This window comes from Tenebrio molitor, chromosome 2, assembly GCF_963966145.1.
Source record: "Tenebrio molitor chromosome 2, icTenMoli1.1, whole genome shotgun sequence".
In the NCBI taxonomy this organism is placed as follows: Eukaryota; Metazoa; Arthropoda; class Insecta; order Coleoptera; family Tenebrionidae; genus Tenebrio; species Tenebrio molitor.
Window position 1 is genome coordinate 12,246,372 of NC_091047.1, and position 21,712 is coordinate 12,268,083.

At 34.7% G+C, this 21,712-nt stretch overlaps 2 protein-coding genes and 2 long non-coding RNA genes across 5 annotated transcripts in view; 3 read left to right on the plus strand and 1 right to left on the minus strand.

The window, feature by feature from the left end:
• Positions 1-261: 261 nt before the first annotated feature.
• LOC138122769 (uncharacterized) lies at positions 262-587 on the plus strand. The gene is made up of 2 exons (XR_011156619.1): positions 262-388; positions 521-587. It is a non-coding gene; the product is annotated as an uncharacterized lncRNA (long non-coding RNA).
• Positions 588-671: 84 nt separating this feature from the next.
• LOC138122768 (mitochondrial intermembrane space import and assembly protein 40-B) lies at positions 672-1,695 on the plus strand. The gene is made up of 2 exons (XM_069037069.1): positions 672-1,060; positions 1,122-1,695. The coding sequence occupies exons 1-2, from the start codon at positions 817-819 to the stop codon at positions 1,304-1,306; spliced, it is 429 nt and encodes a 142-aa protein (XP_068893170.1). The 5' UTR covers positions 672-816; the 3' UTR covers positions 1,307-1,695.
• Positions 1,696-2,096: 401 nt separating this feature from the next.
• The window catches only part of LOC138122770 (uncharacterized), a 186,709-nt gene continuing 167,093 nt past the window's right edge, over positions 2,097-21,712 (plus strand). Inside the window, exon 1 of the long non-coding RNA XR_011156620.1 lies at positions 2,097-2,194. This is a non-coding gene — a long non-coding RNA (uncharacterized lncRNA). The remainder of the gene's footprint in view (positions 2,195-21,712) is intronic.
• Positions 10,877-13,291, minus strand: LOC138123883 (histone-lysine N-methyltransferase SETMAR-like). 2 transcript variants are annotated; one of them, XR_011156936.1, is made up of 4 exons: positions 12,983-13,291; positions 12,452-12,930; positions 11,466-12,399; positions 10,877-11,400 (listed from the first exon to the last, which is right to left on the minus strand). XR_011156936.1 is itself a non-coding variant. In XM_069038714.1 (3 exons), the coding sequence occupies exons 2-3, from the start codon at positions 12,919-12,921 to the stop codon at positions 11,790-11,792; spliced, it is 1,080 nt and encodes a 359-aa protein (XP_068894815.1). In that variant the 5' UTR covers positions 12,922-12,930; positions 12,983-13,291; the 3' UTR covers positions 10,877-11,789. The 2 variants fall into 2 exon arrangements, 1 of the variants encoding a protein (XP_068894815.1); XM_069038714.1 differs by having other exon boundaries at positions 10,877-12,399.

Below are 21,712 nucleotides of genomic sequence, written 5' to 3' on the forward strand. Positions count from 1 at the left end.
CTGTAACGAATAAATAAAAAAAAAATAGATATAGGTATGAGACGCATTATTTACTTGACAATACAACTTACCGAAAAATGTTCTAAAAAGTTATTAATAAAATATTCTAAAAAAGTGTAATGGAAATTTCAGATTTTATTTTAAATCGCTCATCTAGCGGCAAATAGTTGTGATAATTGCTGAGATGTAAAATGGATTACAGGAAACTGTGCAATTATTTGCAGGGTGACCAACCTGATAAAACATCACCAGAGTAATGGGTGTTGACACTGTTAACAGAACTGTTAGATCTTAGATCTGTTTCTTCTAGAATTTTTGAAATTTAGGTTATGATCATTCGAAAAATTTATTTGCTCCATTTCAGAAAATATTAGATCCAAAACGGCAAGTAATTCTATAGAATATAATGTCTAGACATTATTACTTAGATATTTCATTGTTAGTATATTTTAGTTTCATATTTTCAGTCAGTATTCTCCAGTCATGCAACTTAACCTGTTTCTTTTTTCGTTACAGGAAGTTTTTTGATAATATCGATTATGAAATAACTCCAGAATACTTTAAGAATAATATAGTTGTGGCCATAACTCGCTTATTTGGAGAATCTACCGCTTGTGTTGATATTGACGTTTTAAAGTACAATTCGAGGTCCAAACGTGCTATATTACGTGTTCCCGCTGATCACTACGTAAAGATTCGTAGTAGTTTGACTCTCTGTGGCAAATATCAAGGCGACAGTTGTGCTTACATAGTTCACAAAGCAAGCCCATTGTTATTAAATTTGCAAGGTGACAGTCGGGATTTTGAAGATTAAGGATGTCTTACTGCGAACGACTAGGCCCTGGAGGCAAAGACATAGTAATTTTCGCAACTCCAGAAGATCATAAAATACCAAGTACAGTAACTTTACCAGAACCTGATCCTCAACCAGGATTAATATTACCTAATGGAGATATAAATTGGAACTGCCCATGTTTGGGTGGAATGGCTACAGGACCTTGTGGTGTTGAATTTAGAAATGCATTTAGTTGTTTTCACTACTCAGAATCGGAACCTAAAGGTAATGCATTATTATTACTAAAGAAAAACAAATATCTAAATATATGTGTTATATGTTTTAGGGAGTGATTGTTATGATTTATTTAAAACAATGCAAAATTGCATGCAGAAATATCCCACTTTGTACAATAAAGACTTAGCTGATGATGATGACTTTGGTACATTAGATACAGATAAAAAGGAGTCATCAGAAGCAGGAACAGCATCAACAACGAGCACAGGAAAATCAGACAAGAAATCTTCTTAGAAAGCTAATTGAAGTAATTTAGATTTGGTTCTAGTTTAAGAGGACTTTTTTACTGTTTGTCTTAATAACAATTTGTTCAATTTGTTACATAAATGTTACTATGAAATTATGTAACACTTTAAGAAACATTTTTTAGATTATTCAGTTTTTTATTGGAACTTGCAATGTATTATTTATAATGCTATTTATATGGAGAAGTGAACTGAGCAGCTATGATGATTCACTAATGCTAAACTTTGTGAAATTGGAGAATAAAACTAGTCTTAACACAATTATGGTCTGTTCTAAGGCAACAATGTAAATGTAGCAAATGTAGTGGTAGACTAGCGAAATTTCTAATTGAATCTTTGATGTAATAAAAACTATAATAAAAATTCTTGTAGTTACGACCCCAAGTGTAAATTTAAAGCATGTAGGAGAGAAAAAATATTCAAAAGTTCGTGAAACCAAAACAAAATTTATTTCATAAAAAGCTCTAATCAGTTGACTAGTTGAGCTAAACAAAAAAAGATTAATTGAAAATGATCGTGTAAACAATTGGATTGTCTAAAAAATCTATTCATTTGACAAGCTATCTACAAATAAAAGCGTACCTATTTGTTGTAAACGTATTAAAATGGACATTTTTTATGCTATATAAAAGGATCGTAGGCACCACAGTTTTGTCTGTTTTTAATGTATACTTAGAAAAAACTAATTCATTATTTGCTAGATTTTAAGATGCATACTTAGTTAGTATGTTATTATTTAGGAAAAAGTAAAAAATTTCATTTTGATCAATTCTAAAATTTAATAATAGTTATTTATTTAACGAGTTCGTGTGTAATTTTGGCTTTTTTTGGCATGAGTGGACCAGTTTAAAACTCGAGTGAAACGAGAGTTTTAAAGGTCCACGAGTGCCAAAAAAGCCCAAATTACACAAGAACGAGTTGAATACAACGTTTTTTTGTTCGACGAGCCCCTTAAAGGCTCCAAATCGCTAAAAATCTTTAAAATTAGCTTGACGTTTCGTTTTGACAAGTTGTCAAATTTATCAAAATCCGTTCACACAGGCGAAAATTCTCAAATTCTGACAGTGTCGAACAAAAAACATAATTATATAACATTTTTAATTTACAATGCAAAAATTTCCGATAATAATGGGGAATCTGGAAAAGTGCCCCGAATGCTTGCAGCGTTTCCACGTTGAATGGCAAGGGAAATCCTCTCAAAAAGGAATTTCCTAGATTTTGAATCCCCTGATTTCGCGATAAGTCGGTCTCCGATGACAAACGATTGTTTCTTTGCACCAAGGGACTAAGGTTTCAAAGGCTAGAACCTTTAAATATGTAGTTTGACGAAATAATTGAACTATATTTGCTGTTTGCGTTTGCAAGTCATTTCAGCAGCAAAACCTGAGACTTCAGATGTTTTCAATACGTAACTGTCTGCAAGTGTATCTACGACAGTAACGTCCCAAACCAAAGGTTGACCTTTAATTCACGGTACTAAAGTCATCCCATCAGGGCGTTTTCTAAAATTATATTGTAAACAAAACGACCACGATGTTAATTTCCAAATACATATTACCAACTTACTGGTGGCATCTTCGTTTTACATTCTTCGTGCTGATGGGTAATCCCCCGAAGTTTAAATTTTGTCAGCTGTTAACTTCAAACCATCACTCCTGTTGTGTAGCTTCAAATTAATGATTCCTTATCGATTATTTATTACAGTTGGGGTGAAGACAAAAAAATCAAAACATCCTTGAACATCCCCAAAGAGGTCCTAAGGCGATGTTTTAAAAAGTAAATTGGCATTTTATAGCAATTTGTTGCAAAACCACCTCCTAAAACACTACGTGATGGAATCACACAAGCAATAATACCACTAACGAGTAGTTCTTAGTAGAGAATGGAGCCAGTGGTGTCTTGAGTATTTTGAGTAAATCAAAGAGAAGTGAAATGACTGACTCAAGACCTTCAAAAGATTCAAAAAGAAACGACGAATTCCGATTGTGAACTCAAGACTTTCTTCGAAAAAGACGAAGTGACAAAACACAAGAGGGCGCAGGGAAACTAGAGGTTGTCTGTTTTAAAACAATCACATCCAGGGAGGCAGGAGAGGGCTGTTTAATATTTTACTTTATTTGAGTCCAAAAGAATATTTTTAAATGTATCTAGCTATGAATCCGTTCTTTCCACCCAGTAATATTTCACTTATCCTGGGGTGAAATTGTTCTTGGTCAGATTTTCTCTTGCAGTTTTCTTTTGAACCCTACAGAGTTTTATCCGTTATTGCACATTCTAGCCGTCAAAATTAAAATATTTTATGTTTACTACAAAATAATTTCTTAATTAAAAACAAACACAACATTTTATGAAGTTTAATTGATCAAACGGCACATTCTAACATGTTATAATTTATAAATCATTAGATTTCTGCTTTTGCTCTTTTGTTTTATATACATTAGTTAAAAATTAAAGACCAAGAAAAATAGCTAATATTAATTAGTTAATTGTTAAATATTTATTCATTAATCCAGAAATTTCTACGACAATACTGACTATCGTCGAATTGTAGTACTTACCTAATAAAAATAATGATAAGTCCAGTGCTGTAAAACAGTAAATTCCTTTACCCCACTTTTACGTAGCGTATAAATATGAGAAATGAATAAATCACGTCTTTGTATGAGCTTCTTCCTGCCAGGTTGTGTGGTTTTGTCGCCGCAAACATCGTAATTTTGAATCTCCCGCCACCATTAGTTGGTGCGTATTCCAATAGCTGTCAGGAAATGCAGTTCATGTTGTGGAACGAACGTCACAAACAGAAAGTAAATGTTCTCTTCAGAAATTGTTATTAGTGTTGTTTAATGAGAGTGTTTTGAATAAAGAATTTTATCATTAGTGTCCTTCCTTAGCAGTGACTAAGAAGTACACCCAAGTTATGGAGAAAAAGCAGAAAGCAGCCCCTAAAGATAAACGCAGGTTAGTACACTTCAATGAAAGTCTTTTCCTAGTGCTTCGGGGGGTAATTAGGCAATTTGTCGTTCAATTAAGTTGTGATTAATCAAAATCTAGGGTCCTTAAAGTCAGTGACATTCTCGTGTGTTGTTGTCAAGGGTTAATTTTTGTCGTTAATCGCTCCTTTATTCAAAGAACAATCCAACCTACTTTCCCCATGCAGATGCACAACATGTTCTAAAATTTATAATTAGAAGCTCTGATCTAAGCTAACACTTAAACTTGGCCCAAGAAATAGGTTTTTGGGAGCTTTAAGACTAATTAGATATCATTAAGAAGCTGAAAACATGATTGGGCAATCCACTGGATTGGGAAACTTTCTGTTCCATAACCGATTCTTGGAATCGAATTGTTTCATTATGCCAATTAATCATTAATAATGGACCTTCCAAATGCAGTATTGTCATGTCATTTCTAATAAATGTAACCACACCGTAATCAGAATGATAACACCTATCAAAATTTCATGTCTTTCATGTAGTACATTTCCATCGCCTACGGATATTAGGCCTTCTTCACATCAAACCAAGTTGCATGTTTAATAATTGGTGCCAATAACATTGAGCATTGTTCTTTTACCAATAATAAACGCTTGATTAAATTTTATTTTTTGTCGTTTGCAATCTGTTATTTATAATCGGCTGATAAGAAACACTGATACGTCATAACGGGGAGAAATCTCTCAAAAAAATAACTCTTCTAATGTTGACTCAAGTTGCAAAAAACCAATTTGGATTTGCAACAGCAATTTTATGGCATTAGTCGTTTGAAATTACTTTAAAACTGTACTTATATGGAAAATATTCAATCCAAACTATGATTTTCTGGCCTTTTTGTGCCTTTATTTGGTTTAAAAATATTGAAAAAATGAGGTTGCAAATGACAAGTGGTTTTTTGCAACTTGAGTCGACTTTAGAAACAAATACTTTCCACTTGTAAGATGGTGCAGGTTAATCTAGCGACCAACGCTTAAAAAAATGCATTTAAAATGTGACATTTTCATGGTGACTGGACGAGATTATTAATCCTGTACTTTGTTGTAAAAACCGTGAATTTAGCTGAGACATGATTTTGGTTGGTCGCGTGACCATAAAGTTTCCCATTATTTCCTCCATGAGTGATGCAAAATTGTGCAAGGCAAGGATCAAGGAAGTATTGTATAGCGTCACACATTTATTGTAAAATGAGAATGGTCACCTGATAATAATTGCGCGGTAATAGGATTTATCAATATACCTACAATGTGGGAACAGTATCCTGTTCAGGATTTTTATTCAGTGATCACATTTTAATCTAGTCAGCGTCAGCAAATAAGTAAAAGTCTGTCGGTTTGACTTTGTAGAATGATCGGACAAATCAAAATTTCAATGCTTCGTTCTACGATTAAGAAAAACCCAGTCCACTACAACAAATTATAATTTTTGGTTAGTTCATGTTTTTTTTTTTGTATATGTACAGTCGATGGACAAATAAAACTGGGACAAAAATGACAATCACGTAAGTCAAAATTTACAAATTTGCATCGTTTAATTACGGCTTTATCACAAATAGGTTAACTTTGGTATGACATATTATATAGACACTGACAAATATATAGACAATTCAATGATCTGATTTACATAGATTAAATTTTAAGTGTCCCAGTTTTATTTATCCACCGACCGTACATGATTTTGAAAAGAGCAACGATTTTTCATACAGATAGTCTCAGTGTCAAAATTTCGTATGTTTTTTTTTGCCGAATTGTTTTTTTTTAATGTACGTGATTTATAATCAGAAGTTCTCCTCTGAGCCAATACTTAAACTTGCGACAACAAATGATCTACGAGAAAACTGCAACATTTATCAAAGAATATGGTAAGGACATTGTATTGACCAAGATGTAACGGTATCGGGTAGCGTAAATTTTTCAGAAAGGGTGAACTTGAAACTGATTTTATGAGAGACGGTTCCCTGACATGCATTATGGTTCATATTTTGAGTACATCTCGACAACAACAATAATAAAACGGCCAATATCCTTTAGGGTAGTTGTAAATACGTAAACTGGCGTCGTACCTATGTCCTCGAATTCTTTAAAAGATTATAGTCGAGAAAAATGCGTCGGGTTTCAGGTAGTTCTAGAGCTTTCACAATAATGCTAGGTTAATCCGCATGGAACATGGGACAGTGGACTCGAATGAAATACATATAATATTTTTAAACTTAATCTGAAAGATGGTATCAAAAATGAATTTATAGTTTCCATTTCGAATTGCAGAACTTCCACTTTAAATGTAAATTGTTTTGATTTTGATGAATCCCTATTATGATAACATTTTTTCGTTCGTCATCGTGTTTGTTTTAATAAAGGAGAGTTTAAAAACCACATGATCGTTGGGATTATTTTCGTAGTAAAAGACACACTGCGGTATGTTATGAATTAGGTGTTTGATGTTTGATTTATTTATTTTAATCCAATTAATTGTTACCACCGGATAGTAACGGTTCTACTGCATTTCTTATAGACTTCAGCTTTTGCAGTTATCGGTAAATGTTTGTTCAGTATGACGCAAGCGGTTATGTATAAATAAACATTTTTATCAAGAAAACCAAAATGACTCTACGATACCTATTTATGGGAATTTTTTTCCACCCCGAGACAACGTATACGAAAAACAATATCGTTAAATTCATAGAAAATATACCATATGATGAAAAAAACTCATCACAGTTACCTATAAAAAACCAATCATTGTCTTGGTTAAATTCATACTTGAGATGTTTTTACTGTTATTTAATATTTTATTATGCACTAAACGGTAACATTGTGTTGTGTGTGCTTTACAATTTTCACAACGTGGTTTTTATTATACATCTGTAGAGTGTAGGCCATAAAAAGTTTATGCTTGAATACTAGTTGGTGATAGGCAAGTGACAGTTCTTTAATAACAGGTGTTTACGTAAAATAGCATGAATTAGGCTTCGACGCTATTTTATTTTTATCATATAGCTATTATAGACACCTGCATTTAATATTAACGTTTAATGTTGATATTATGTACTTGATAGATTTAAATTTACAAATTTGAGAAGTATACTGGTTTAAATTCAATCATATTCGAATGGATATTGGAAATTTTTTATTTATTATGTGATACGATATATGATAAATTTTACGAGCTGTTGTCGATAAAGTATCCAAATTAGAATAAATAAACAGCTTTACTATTTATTCTTAGATAGGAGTTGTTAAAGCTACAGACATTAAAGGAAAAATGTGTTTTCTTTTGGAAACCTGGGGTTAACAAGCTGTTTGTTAATAAAAATATACATTCAGACTGATTCACATAACTTTCCGACTATAACGAAATTTAAATACAGCCAGCAATACGTTTTTCATTCATAACTTGATCCAAAAACATGAATTATTTTAAACTTTTGTATGGTTTGGACAAATGTCGCAATTATAAAAATTTAAAAATGGCAGTACATATTTTTTTTTTATTTAAGAAATTGACTCATGTCAATATATTGATCTTTTCGTCATTGCAGCACATTTTAATTAACAATAGTAGTTTATTTAACGAGTTCGAGTGTAAATTGAGCCTTTTTTGGCATGAGTGAGCCAGTTTAAAACGCGAGTGAAACGAGCGTTTTAAAGGCCCACGAGAACCACACAAGAACGAGTTGAATACAACGTTTTTTTGTTCGACGAACCCCTTAAAGGCTCCAAATCGCTTAAAGTCTTTAAAATTAGCTTGACGTTTCGTTTTGACAAGTTGTGACATTTATCAAAATCCGTTCACACAGGAGAAAATTCTCAAATTCTGACAGTGTCGAACAAAAAAAAAGATTTCAGAATTGTACAAAACGGAACTGTCAAGTGATTGTTAATAATGCCAGGAGTGACCCGATTTCATAGTATTACTGAATATTACTGGCTGCATTTAACTTTCGTTAGGGTCGGAAAGTTGGGTGAATCAGTCTGTATATGTATCGTCTTTCGTACTGCTAGTACCGGGTGTATAAATAAAAATCTAATCTGTTCTTCTATTTGGTACCACAATATGCCACAGAGCGACAAAAATCAGATATACATATTCGAATTCCACAAGACTCTTGATATACGTCCTTTTATAGACACGCTGTATTTATCTATGTATTTTGATCCCATTATGTCCATTGTGAAAATAATTTTCTGCCACAAGAGTTTTTTGGTTCAATTGAGGCAACTGTTTTAATATTAGATGTCGTCAGTTACTTAAAAATAAAAATAAAACTAGTGACAAAATAAAAAACAAAGAAAACCTTTCAAATCGGAGTTTAAACTTTACAACAGTGAGCGTGACAGGTTTCCTAGGTTACAACATACGGAAGTAAGGAGAATTTGTGACAATGCACGATATCTTGATAGTGCTTTTTTCTTTTGGGACAGGTTCAAGGCTGGAATCAATCTAGAAAGGGAGCACTGTACTTTGATTGAAATTGTTGACACTGTCTGCACTTTAGGGACAGAGTGATTATTTCAGTAAAGACGAGTCAAATAGGATAATTTTGTATACACTTAACATCATACAAGTAGAATATACTTGAAAGACGTTTCAGCACGTAAATATGTACTTTTTATTCTCATTTGATGAATGATTTTAACATCGATTTATTTCATTTCCATTTATTCAAATCGGATAAAAAACAATGACGCTCTATAACTCCGTCCTTTTCTCAATAGCCTTGTACGGTGTGATCAAGAATGACTGAGTCTGTTGGTAACAATGAAATTTGGCAAATTTAAAATTTACCCTCAAAGGTTCATTTTTGTAATAGCATAAACAGAACCGGCATAACCAAAAATGTTTTTAATGTCGTCTCAAGTTAAAAAATTTAGTCAGCGCGACTTACGAGACAAAAAACACCAGCACTTTTTAACTGTTTCATTGCCAACAGACTCAGTCATTGTTGATCACACTGTATAACATGTTGATAAATGTTTCGTTTGGAAATTCGGCTTTCGATATAAGTACAGCTCGCACAACGTAGCTTGGTACTTGAGATGCGCAGATAGAATGAGAAATCCGAGTTGCAAGAAAGATCGAAAATCCTCCAACGGCTTCGTTTACAGTGGGTCTCTCCCCACAACTTCCCACAATTTCACTGCGCATCCATTTCCCAAGTATCAACCTACATTTTGTGACTTGTACATGTACAGATATTTTAAATTTGTTGTAAATGGATTTTTATTACGGTTCATTAAGAGTAACAAATTTTAATATAAGTATGTAGATAACAATTTGTTTGTGTTGAAATAGGAAATGAAATGCTGTGGTTTTTGTTTGGTGTTTGTTGTAGAACTAGATAATATTTGTACTAGACAAATTTATTTTTAATTACGTTTATTGATGTGTTGTAAATTACACTAAATACATTTCTGACAACACTTTTTCGTCATAGAAAAATTTCACCGATAAACAATTAGAACATGGGCAAATAAGGTATTTTACAATTATTGGTGTGCTGAAGGATACGGGGAATTTTTTGAAGACTCGGGTACAATGTAACTGTGATCTTTGATCAATTGTTGTTCCAGTTGGCACAGTGATGATAGTAAAATTTAAATACATAGTTTTATAGAATGCAGTAAATTTATAGCAAGTAGTGTGAACAAGCATGTGTGCATATACATATTCTTTTTTCCAAATTCATACCTATAAAATATAAATGTATTTATAAGTTCAATGTACTACTTGCAAGAAAGAGCGGTGTTTGCTGCGTCAGAATTAAGGTAAAGTAATATCTGTTCACGTTGGAATGAATATCAGTGGTGCAAATCGCACACATTTGGCATTAACTTTCATATGAGTTGTCATAGTAACAGGTCAGTCATTTGCACCACTGATGTTCATTCCAACGTGAACAGATATTAGTAGAGAAGAAAAAAAGCCTGGAAAAAATCAGTTACTAAACTTATCCAGAAAAAACATCAACACAATTCATTTAAGACATTGTACGAACAGAGGGATTAAACACTGTTCAGGTTGTTTTGGCATAATTAATTTTTTTAACGTTGGACACACTGTTTGATTTCCGTCACTAAAGTGCCTCCCATTATGCCAAAACAATGTTAATGCATTTTAGGTTTACACAGTGCGTTTTCTTGATGTAAAATAGATTCGTATAAATGATATGTGGTCGAGACTACTTTTTGTAGTTTGAATACAATTCCCAATGCTTATAAATACAGAGTGTCTATAAAAGAACATACATCAAGAGTGCTGTGGAACTCGAATATATTTGATTTTTGCCGCTTTGTAGCATATTGTGGTACCAAATAGAAAAACAGAGGTTATGTAACTTCATTAATGACAGGTTTTTCGATTTTTAAAATAAATTTCTGTTAGGTACAGAACACACCACATGCCATCGTATCTATTTTTCATTAATTAGTGTTGTATGAAGAATGATCACTTCCAATTTGTAATACTCGATGGACTAACAATAATTCACATTTTTATTAGGTTTAAACTATCAAAACATAACTTCTGCAGACACCTCATAATGAAGATTCGGGGTAATTAAAACAAACACATTTTGGGGGTTTATGTATTCTCTATTTCAAGGGTACTATTACGACCCAAAAGGCAGGTCGGCCACAAACAGATTTCTGGTGTCCTGATTGGAGTACGGAAGGGAGAAAGAGATGCCAAAGTTCAAAAGACAGCACAACATTTATTGGGTCCTGAAATTACAGGGGCGGCTTGCCCGGTCTCTGCACCGCGCAGGGTGCGATATTGCGAGTACTGGTCACTCCTCGTTCAAGCTTGGATGACGTCGCGTGGTTCAGTGGGGCCGAAGGTGGCTCGAGGGTGGACAGTAATAATTCGTCGGAATGTGTGTGGTAGCCGCCGACGTAGCTCCTCCGGAGTCGAGGCTCGCTTCCTCCCTGGTTGGGCTTCACTGAGGGGTGTCTCCACGAGGTGGTGCGACTGGAGAACTGAGTGGTGGAAGTTGAGCGACTCGAGGGAGTCGTGGGTGTTGAGAAAATTGAGAGTCTCGATGGAATGTTGATTGAGACTGAAATATAGTCCTGGAAAGGAGAGTCCTGCTGGTCGCCTGTGGGAACAGTGAAAATTTTCTAGCTGCGAGAGCCGCCATTTTGGTTTCGAGGTCGTACTTACTTGCGACGCTAGTACCGAAATTTATCCGTCTTCGACGTTTCCGGTTCCGATCCCTAAATGGTCGCCAGCCTGTCTTTTCGCCGGTTAATTTAATCGGTCCTTTGACCTTCGCCTCCGAGACGTTATTACACTGAATGCTCGGACACTAATTTTAACTCGGCGAAACGGTACTACGTGTTGTTCGGTGGACCTTTGCACGGAAGAGAGAACGAGTTCTTCCGTTATCCGTTGCGGGTTTTGCGTCGGCGCTCTTCACTAATTAGTGGGGACGAATTTGCGGGTGGTTTTACCGACCGATAAAATCGTCACAGTACCTACCCAATTTTACAGAAATTGTTGAAAGTGGCCCCCATTATGTTCTAAACATTTCCTAATTCGTTTCTTTTTATTATTAAAGATATTCTGCAGCATCTGCTGGTCTATAGTGTTGCAGCAGTTTCTTATTTCCTCCATAAGTTCCTCCAAAGTGTGCATTCTCCTTTTAAAAACTTCATTTTTTAGATGGCCAAATATACAAAAATCTAACGGTGTTAAATCTGGAGAACGTGGGGGAAATTCAGGATTTAATCTATTACTTATAATTCTATTGCCATAAAATTGTTGAAGATAAACCAAATTCTCTTGTGTTGTGTGAGCTGTAGCACCGTCGTGTTGAAAGTATCCATTCTGCAATTCTTCATCATCCAGCTGATTAATAAATATTTCTAAAATTTGTTCCCGGTATCTAGTGGCATTTATAGTTTCATGGAAAAATATCGGTCCAATTAAACGCCTTCGTGAGACAGCAATCCACACTCCAACCTTTACAGGATGCAATCGGGTTTCTACAAATGCATGTGGATTTTCTGAACTCCATATTCTATAGTTTTGTGAATTTACATATCCAGATAAATGAACCCATGCTTCGTCCGAAAAAAAACTGATGTCTAATAATCTGCAAGCAAAGTTAATATTAAAATTTTTTAATTCAATTCATCATTACAAACCTGTCATCATTCAAATTGTTTAAAAACCAATTGCAGTATTCTAAGCGCCTCTCAGAATCACCTGGTCGAAGTTCTTGAAGTGTAGTGATCTTGTACGGATATAAGTTCAGGTTTTTTCTAACAATTTTTTGGCAAGTGGAAAGTGGTACATCAGCCTGAAGTGATAACTTCCTGAGAGATGTTTTTGGGCTTTGTTCAATTTGTTGGCGTAAATCTTCAACAATTTCTTCATTGACTGGCGGTCTTCCTACACTTTTACCCTTTTCAACACTTCCAGTTGCCACAAATCTATTCACAACCCTTCTAATGTGTGCAATTAAATTTGCTTCCACGACGTTGCAATTTGGAAATTTTGCAAAAAATTCTTCCTTGCAAGCGTTTATCGAGTAAACCCACTCTCCATTCTGCAGGGTACCATTTCGGTAATACGACATCACAATGAAGGTGTTTTGCTCTAGCGATAAAACCATTGCGGTTTACTGAAAAGATTGCTTATTACTTACTGTAAACGTACGAAAATAACTGTCTTACCTTCGCAACTCCGTAACTTGTTTCTGGTATTATTCACAATTCACGCTTACGCGGAAAATCGTTTTAGTCTTGATAAAGACTGTTGAAGAAAATCACAAGGAAAACAACTAAGACACGGAATTCACAACTGAACTAAACTGAGAAACTGACGCTCTGACGCTAAAACGTATTTATTTGACATGTGTCATTTGACATCAATGATACCTAATTTACCGGCTTCAACGGCTTGACATAGTTCGGTCAAAAAAAGTATAGAGCCGCACAATTCCACAGCACTCTTGATGTATGTTCTTTTATAGACACTCTGTAGTATTCTGTGATGAAACGAGTTTAAATGTCTGTGTATTTTGGATCTAGAGTATCTCATAGGGCAATACTCTTTTCCAAGACTTGGAATAATTTTTAATGAAAATAGTAATTTTAGGATTTTGATAACAGTTTTATGTTTTTTTTGTGATCGTTTTATTTTCAATATAAATTAAATTATATTTTGCTCTTAAAGAATTCTATAAGCTCTGAGATAAAAGAATCTTTTAGAAAATATTTGTGTAATAAATACCCCGACGAAGTTAATACAGTCGAATACTTGATAGGAAAGAGGATGTGGTCAAAGAATTTTTAAAGTCTGACATTTGGTTTTGGACTTATCTTCTAGATCCAGACAGATAATTATAAAAAAAAAATTTTTTAGTGATTTACATTGTGAGATGTCTGCAGTTGATTTCCAGTAATTTCCGTTGTAGATTTAAATTAATCATTATATTAAATTATAATCAGACTTGGTTATCAGGAATTTTAAATATGGAAAATAATCTTGTAAAGTATTGTAGTAAAAATTTGTAATAATTGTGTCTTATTAATTTGTCTCCCCAGTTTCATGTTTTTTCTTCTGAAACTTGCAGTACATATTCAAAATTTTATTACAGGGAGTTCATCAATTCCGTAATTGTTTGCAGCAAAATAAAAACGACATTGCACAGCGTAGTTGGATGAATGTAAAATATGCTTGACGTTTGCGTGAAATGTTCCTGACAAATTAGGGATGGAACGAACCAAATTCGTCTCGTCTGAAAAAGGAACGATATTTAATTTCACATCATTTTATGTACGTCACATTTGATATGGTTGAACATTACCTTGTTTAAAAAAGCGCTGCTTGACGTCAGTAGACGCAACACAATCTTTTGTCTTTTCAATTGGTGAATACGACACTCTGGTTGACCCATTTTTTCATTAATCATCCAATAACAGTAATAATACGACATTAATTTGAATGTATGTATTATGTTATTTGTGGTGTTATTTATAGAACTAATACAGGAGTTGCGAGGTATTATTTACACGAAAGTGCTTAAACGTTAACAAATGATACGAGGAAATGTTAAAACGTCGTGAACTAGACGCAAATTAAAAAACATCGTAAGCCAGATGGGGACTGCACATTGGATGATAGACGTAGCTGCCTTAAAGTAATTAATTAACAGTGTTGACGCACATGCATCAGAATGACAATAAGTGAAAGAAATTTGTTAATAAAAGTAGTCTTGCAACGACAAAATGCATTCTTTCGAGAAACATTGAAATTATTTCAACAGTTTGTAATTGTAACTATTGTAATCTAAAAATAGGTTGACGACACGTGGTGGCAACAGTTTTTAAGGCAATAATAATAATAAAAAATGAGGAAAATTAGAAGTAGTTTTTATCAAAAACTTCGGCTACGTTCATTACGTTCTTCCAACTGGAACTAAGTCATGAAATTTTCTTCGGGAGTACTGGATTACACTACTGTTTTTGTGGAGAAACTTTAACAAGGCTTCGACGAGTATACCTATATGGGGTATTCCGCATTCTGCACATATTATTAGCCAGAAAATTTCTGAAAAATGTATTGCAAATTCCCCGAGATTTTGATTAGAAACTCACAAATAAAACTGCCAAGACTCTAAATAATCTCTCTCAACGAGTATTTAGCGTCAGATCTTGACCAATACTGCTTTGTGCATGTCTTTAAAATCACAAGTCTATTAATCACAAATGATTAATTTGATGGTTGTAAAGGGATGTAAAAACCTTTGGAAACAATAAAATAAAATAATCATTTTCGACACTCGCAGGTAAAATGTTAAAGAAGAATGTAAAACAAATACGAAACAAAAAGTAAAATGCTAGTTGTTGAGAAACATACAAATACAAACATTAAGGTACATACATAACAAGAACGAAAAATACTAGAAATAAAACGCTCTCACTGTCCAATAAAGCTCAAAAGATTGCTTAAGAAATGTTTAATAATAATAATTTGGTCACAAGTAGAGTTAATTTTTTTCCGGGTTTTACCCGAATACACATCGACAAGTACCTATTTACCGAAAATATCTTGAAAACTATACACTTACGTGCAAATGCCGAAACAGGTTAATTTTGATATCGAGAGGTGATAAATTCAGCAGCGGAACTTTTCCTGATCAGGGACTACTATCCTGCGATCATTACAGGGACTTAGGGGGCAAGAATCGAGTGATACATATTTCATTTTAAAGCGTTTTAAAGCGATACCTCATATTATTAGAAGACCATATCATTTTAAAGCAATTTCAATTCATTTTACAACAGTAACATGATTATAAGAGCAAACAAAAAATGTCATCAAGGATAGCTATGAAAAAGAAAGTGCCGTGTCTTTGATTAAGAAATTCGTCATGTATTTGTGGAATCCTGAAATGGGTTATTTAAATAAACAATTATAGGTATTATTGCATTTTTTCCTCTGCAATTTACACTGCACAAGCGCATTATGGACTGTCATAGCTATCCTTGATGGCATTTTTTTTGCTCTTACGGTATTACTGTTTATGTAACATTAGTTTATTAGATATTCGAAATGTAAACATTTGTCTCCATATAATAAAATCTTCACTCAAAGAGAAATACATTTGACTGACCAAAGACTTTATTATTGTATGGAGGCGAATGGTTTATACGTAGCTAGAAATAAATGAATTCTGTGTAAATCTTCATAATTCCGGAATGCATTGAGATATCAATTAGAATTTTTTTCTTGGAGACAAACAGTTGAAAATTATGAGTATCAAATTCAATAGGTGTATGTCCGTCAACAATGAAATGATGAAATTTTAAATGATTGCGACTATTTCCTTCGAAAAATTTAAGCCAATCAAAAAGCTCGAATATTTGAATTTTAGCCAATAGCGATCGAATTACAGCGATAATACTCCACTAGTGCAATTATCGATAATTTGCACTAGTGCCAAATTTTCGCGTAGTCCTAATTAAAAAATCATTTGGTATTAATTTTATATTTTAAAAAGAATTACGTTTATTTGTACTTACTTATCATGTACATTTTTCTCAGGAAATAGTCTGCCAAAATATCCTCTCGTGCATGTCAAATTGTCGATAATTTCCTCTCTTGCGCTCCGCGCACTCGAGCAAATTATCGACAATTTGACATGTACTCGGGATATTACTAGTGATTATACGTTGATAATAATTTAATAAACAACTTAGAACGAAACAGGGTTTTGTTAAAACAAATGAAGCTATGTATTTGTAATTTGTTGTTACAGTACCATAAGTTTGGTTACATTTAATGTTAATTAACTTCCTTTTTCAATGACACCTCCGATTTAGAGGTAATTATAACTAGAGTTTCCAGAGAAGAGATGATAATTTTCCGGCATAATCCGTCCTATCATAAACTTTGTCCATTTCTAGAAAATCTGCAAGGACAACAAGTTGCAACGGAAGTTAATTAACATAAAATGTCACCAAACCTAGGGTAATGTAACAATTAACTATAAATGTCACTCATAGCTGCATTTGTTTTAACAAGAGCCCGTTTCATTATAAATTGCAAAAAGAAAAATGAAATCGATAACCTAATGTGCTCCGCAGCAACGAGGATTTAAACAGGATTGGTTTTTTCTAGCCACCGGGTGTTTTAATTACATATTTTCAACATACACAAATCGACCAATCAAAATGCGTCATTCGAGGAATCTACATGGTTAAGGCGATAAAATTTCGATAAAATCTCTGCTGCTAAGTCAAACGCATGATGACATTGATGACAATTGTGCTCAAAAAACCATAAAACTATTTAACTATTTAAATACATTCACTTATATCTCGACGGATAGATTCTATCCGAAAATTTTTGTGAGTGCATTGCTGACAAAGTTATCAATCGCTCGAGTCGAAGACGAGGGCGATTGCCTTGTCAGCAATGCACGAAAATAAAATTTTCAGAATACGAATCTATGTAGAGGGATATTGGGCAAGAAAATCGCATGATTCCATTAACCATCAGTAAAGGACAAGAAATTTATCTAAAGTTTAAAAAAAATATCAAGACTATAGAATTTGAATTTTTATTTATAAAAATGTAGTAATTCGAATAAAAATTTTGTACAAAATAATGTAATTTTGAATGTTATTGTTAGAAAGAGGTACTGTAGCAGGTAGTCCTGCCTACTTTCTTTGTGAGAGGGGTGAAATCACCCACCCTTATTTAAGTCGAGATATAGCGGTAAAAACCAGAGTCTACCACTATCCTTGGTACTTAACACTTGTACATCAACATTTTGTCATACAATAAAGTTTTTAAGTAGTTATACAAAGACGACTATATCATTTGAACGGCTAATATCACCACCCAACAGTGATTAATCGTTCATAATTTTGGTCCTTCGAGCCGGATGATTAAATCCATATCACACGACGGTCGTCTAGTGTAATAACAAGTGTAATACAACAACAATTCAAGAAACAGTTTCGACACCCAGAGGGCAGCAACGATTTCGTCACCTTCAGCAAGGGCAAAAGGGCAGCACGAATAGTCACCGAATTGGGTAGCAGCGAAGCGATCATCACTCAAGACATCAACAAAGGTTAGTGGCTCTCAATCCTTTCAATTTCCCTTCCAAACTGCATTACTACGTACGACTTTTTCTATTGTTCCTAATTTCGCAAATTTTCATCTCGACCACGTAAATCAAATCAATCATTATGCCCGAGACATCCTTATTAGATGAATCAATTGCCAAATTAGAGGCTCTAAAAAGGAAAAGAACCTCATTAAAAGCTAGAATTACGCGTATTCAGAACTTTGTGTCTAATTTTCAATCAAATGATAATGATGTGTCTCCACTAGAAACTAGAAAAACATTCATCGAACAAATATTCAAAGAATATGACGAGGTACAGACTGAAATTGAATCACTCGATCTTTCATCAGAGGCGATTGAGACACAGACTCAGGACCGCGACGAAATTGATTTAAAGTATCTCGATGTATTATCATCAATTCAAACAAAAATTAGACAAACGACGCCTCCACCGCACACTGCGGCCACAACGAACGGTAACGGTAGTTGTTCCAGCGCTAATTCACATTGCTCTAATCGTGATCAATCAATCAAATTGAATCTGCCAACTTTAAATTTAAAATCTTTCACTGGTTGCTATAAGGAATGGTTGTCATTTCAAAATTCATTTAAATCCATTATTGAAGACGAAAACAACATGCTAAACAACTGTCAACGTTTCCAATATTTGCGATCATGTTTATCTGGTGAAGCTTTGCGAGCAGTCGAGTCATTAACGGTGTCACCAGAAAATTATAATGTAGCGTGGGATATCTTAAAGAAACGGTTCTGCAACAAACGGCTGATCGTTCACGATCACATAATAGCCATCACAAAGGCACCCCAAGTAATTAAAGCCTCGCATTCGTCACTTAGGTGTTTTTTAGATACGTTGAATTCAAATGTTGCCGCGTTAAGACAGCTAGAAGTACCAATTGATACTTGGCACGCTCTTCTAGTCGTAATAATTGTGGACAAATTAGACGACAATCTTGCAAGAGAATGGCAGGCTACATTAACCGACGAGGTTCCAACTTACGGTCAAACGATCGAATTTTTAGAAAAGAAATGTCAGTTGTTGGAATCCTTAAATCTATTGCACCCCAAATCGAACGTCAAACCGAATCACAATAATGCAAAAAACAATATGTCACAAAAACGAAGCACTACATCTTATGTTGCCACAAACAAACTACATTGTACATTTTGTAAAAATGACGATCATACAATCTTTCAATGCAATGAATTTACAAAATTAAATGTAGAGGAAAGAAACGCTCAAGCTCGAAACCTGAAGTTATGTCTTAATTGTCTAAGAACCAATCATTTTGTTAACAACTGTCAGTCCAAATTCAAATGCCGTAAATGCAATCAAAGCCACAATACGCTGCTTCACAAAGAGAGACAAATCACGCAAACCAATGAAACACCAGCACAGGTAGAAAGTTTAAACGCTCATTCTATGAGGTCCCAATCATCAATTATTTTGTTATCAACCGCGATCGTTCTCATAGAAGATCGTAATAATAAGTCACATAAATGTAGAGCTCTCCTGGATGCAGGGTCCATGAACAGTTATATTACGTCATCATTTTCCAAAAAATTACGTCTACAGCAGAAAGCCGTAAATATAACCGTTGGCGGAATTGGTCAAATTTCGACGAACATCAAACAGGCCGTCCAGGTAAACATCAAGTCTCAGTACAATAAGTTTTCGGCGAACTTAAGTTGTTTTGTTCTGGAAAAAATAACCGAAAATCTTCCCCTGGTGACCATAAACATGTCTGCAATAAATATTCCAAAGGAATTACAGCTAGCCGATCCGAAATTCTTAGAAACTGCACCAGTAGACTTACTTATCGGGGCTGATTTGTTTTGGAACCTTTTATGTCAAGACCGCAAGGAAATAACACTGAAGAACCATAACAAACTAATGCTGCAAAATACCCATTTAGGTTTCATTGCGGGTGGGTCACTAAATATGAACAATAACAATAGCTCAAGCACCTGCTCGCTTTCTCTAACGTCGGTAACCGACATTTTAGAGAACCAGGTGCAGAAATTCTTCGAACTAGAACAATGCAGCAACCCTTCCGAACAAAAATGCTTTTCAAATGAAGAGATTATGTGCGAGCAACATTTTATTCAAAATACGTGCAGACAAACAAACGGAAAGTTTCTTGTTAAACTGCCATTAAAAAATGATCCTCCAATTCTCAAGTCAAACCGCGATAGTGCTGTAAAGTTTTTTAACAATCTGGAACGAAACCTAAACAAAAGGCCTACACTAAAATCAGATTATGTGCAATTCATGCGGGATTACATCTCTTTGGGTCACATGGAGGAAGTTCCGGGTTGCGAATTAAATAAACCAAACTGTACATATTTGCCCCATCACGCGGTACTCAAGGATTCTACATCGACCAAGTTAAGAGTTGTTTTTAACGCGTCATTTCGCTCAGCTGATGCATTAAGTCTAAATGACAATCTTATGGCAGGACCTACAATCCAGCCAGAGCTTTTTGCAATTTTGTTGAGATTCAGAACTTTTAAATACGTCGTAAACGGGGACATAGCTAAAATGTACCGTATGATAGAAATACATCCCGATCACAGTGACTATCAACGAATTGTTTGGCGCGAGAACACCGAAGATCCGCTAAAAACGTATAGATTAACCACTCTAACCTACGGTACAAAACCGGCCAGTTTTCTAGCAACAAGATGTCTTAAAGAACTAGCTCTTCAAAACGTAAATCAGTACCCGGAAGCCGCTAAAGCAATTCAACAGGATTTTTACGTAGACGATCTTCTGACGGGAGGAGACTCACTTGAAAACCTAATCACTTTACGAGATCAAATAATTCAAATTTTAGCTCATGGTGGTTTCTTATTACGTAAATGGGCCGCCAATCATCCGGCATTAATTCCAGATAGTCACGAGCCTAATCTCAACGTCAGTTTCGATAAGGATGCTTACACTAAAACGTTAGGGCTTTTTTGGAATCCTAATCACGATTCGTTACGCTATCAGGTAAAACAGTGCGACATTCCGAAAAGACTAACAAAACGCGAAATCCTGTCTAAAACTGCCCAGGTATTCGATCCATTGGGTCTTGTGGCGCCAGTAGTAGTAAAAGCAAAAATAATCCTTCAACAGTGCTGGAGCTTGAAAATTGGATGGGACGATCTATTACCTGAAACTATTTATTGTGCATGGGTTAAGATCTTGCAAGAACTCGCTCACTTAAACGAAATCGAAATTCCCAGAAACATAATAAAATCAAGCCCCGTACAGGTGCAACTACATGGTTTTGGTGACGCATCACAAATCGCATATGGCGCTGCTGTCTATCTAAGAACAACTGATCATAGTGGCAATCATCAAGTTCACTTAATTTGCGCTAAATCTCGTGTGGCTCCTCTTCGCGCTGTTACGTTACCACGCTTGGAGCTGTGTGCCGCCTTAACGTTGTCGCGATTATTTAATACAGTTTTACGAACGATAAATGTCAAAATTGATCAGCAATTTCTCTGGACAGATTCCACAGTCGTTCTGGCATGGATAAACGCTACATCTTCAAACTTACAAACATTTGTAGGAAATCGAGTTTCCGAAATTCAAACGCTAACGGATGCGAAAGATTGGTATCATGTCAAAAGCGAAAGTAACCCTGCGGATGTACTAAGCCGAGGTGCTTTACCTGGTCAACTCAAAACTAATAAACTGTGGTGGAACGGTCCTGATTGGCTGTCAGAAAACAACGACACTTGGCCCGTATCTAACGTAAATCTTTCGGATATTGAAATTCCAGAACGGCGAACTGTCACTCTGACCAAT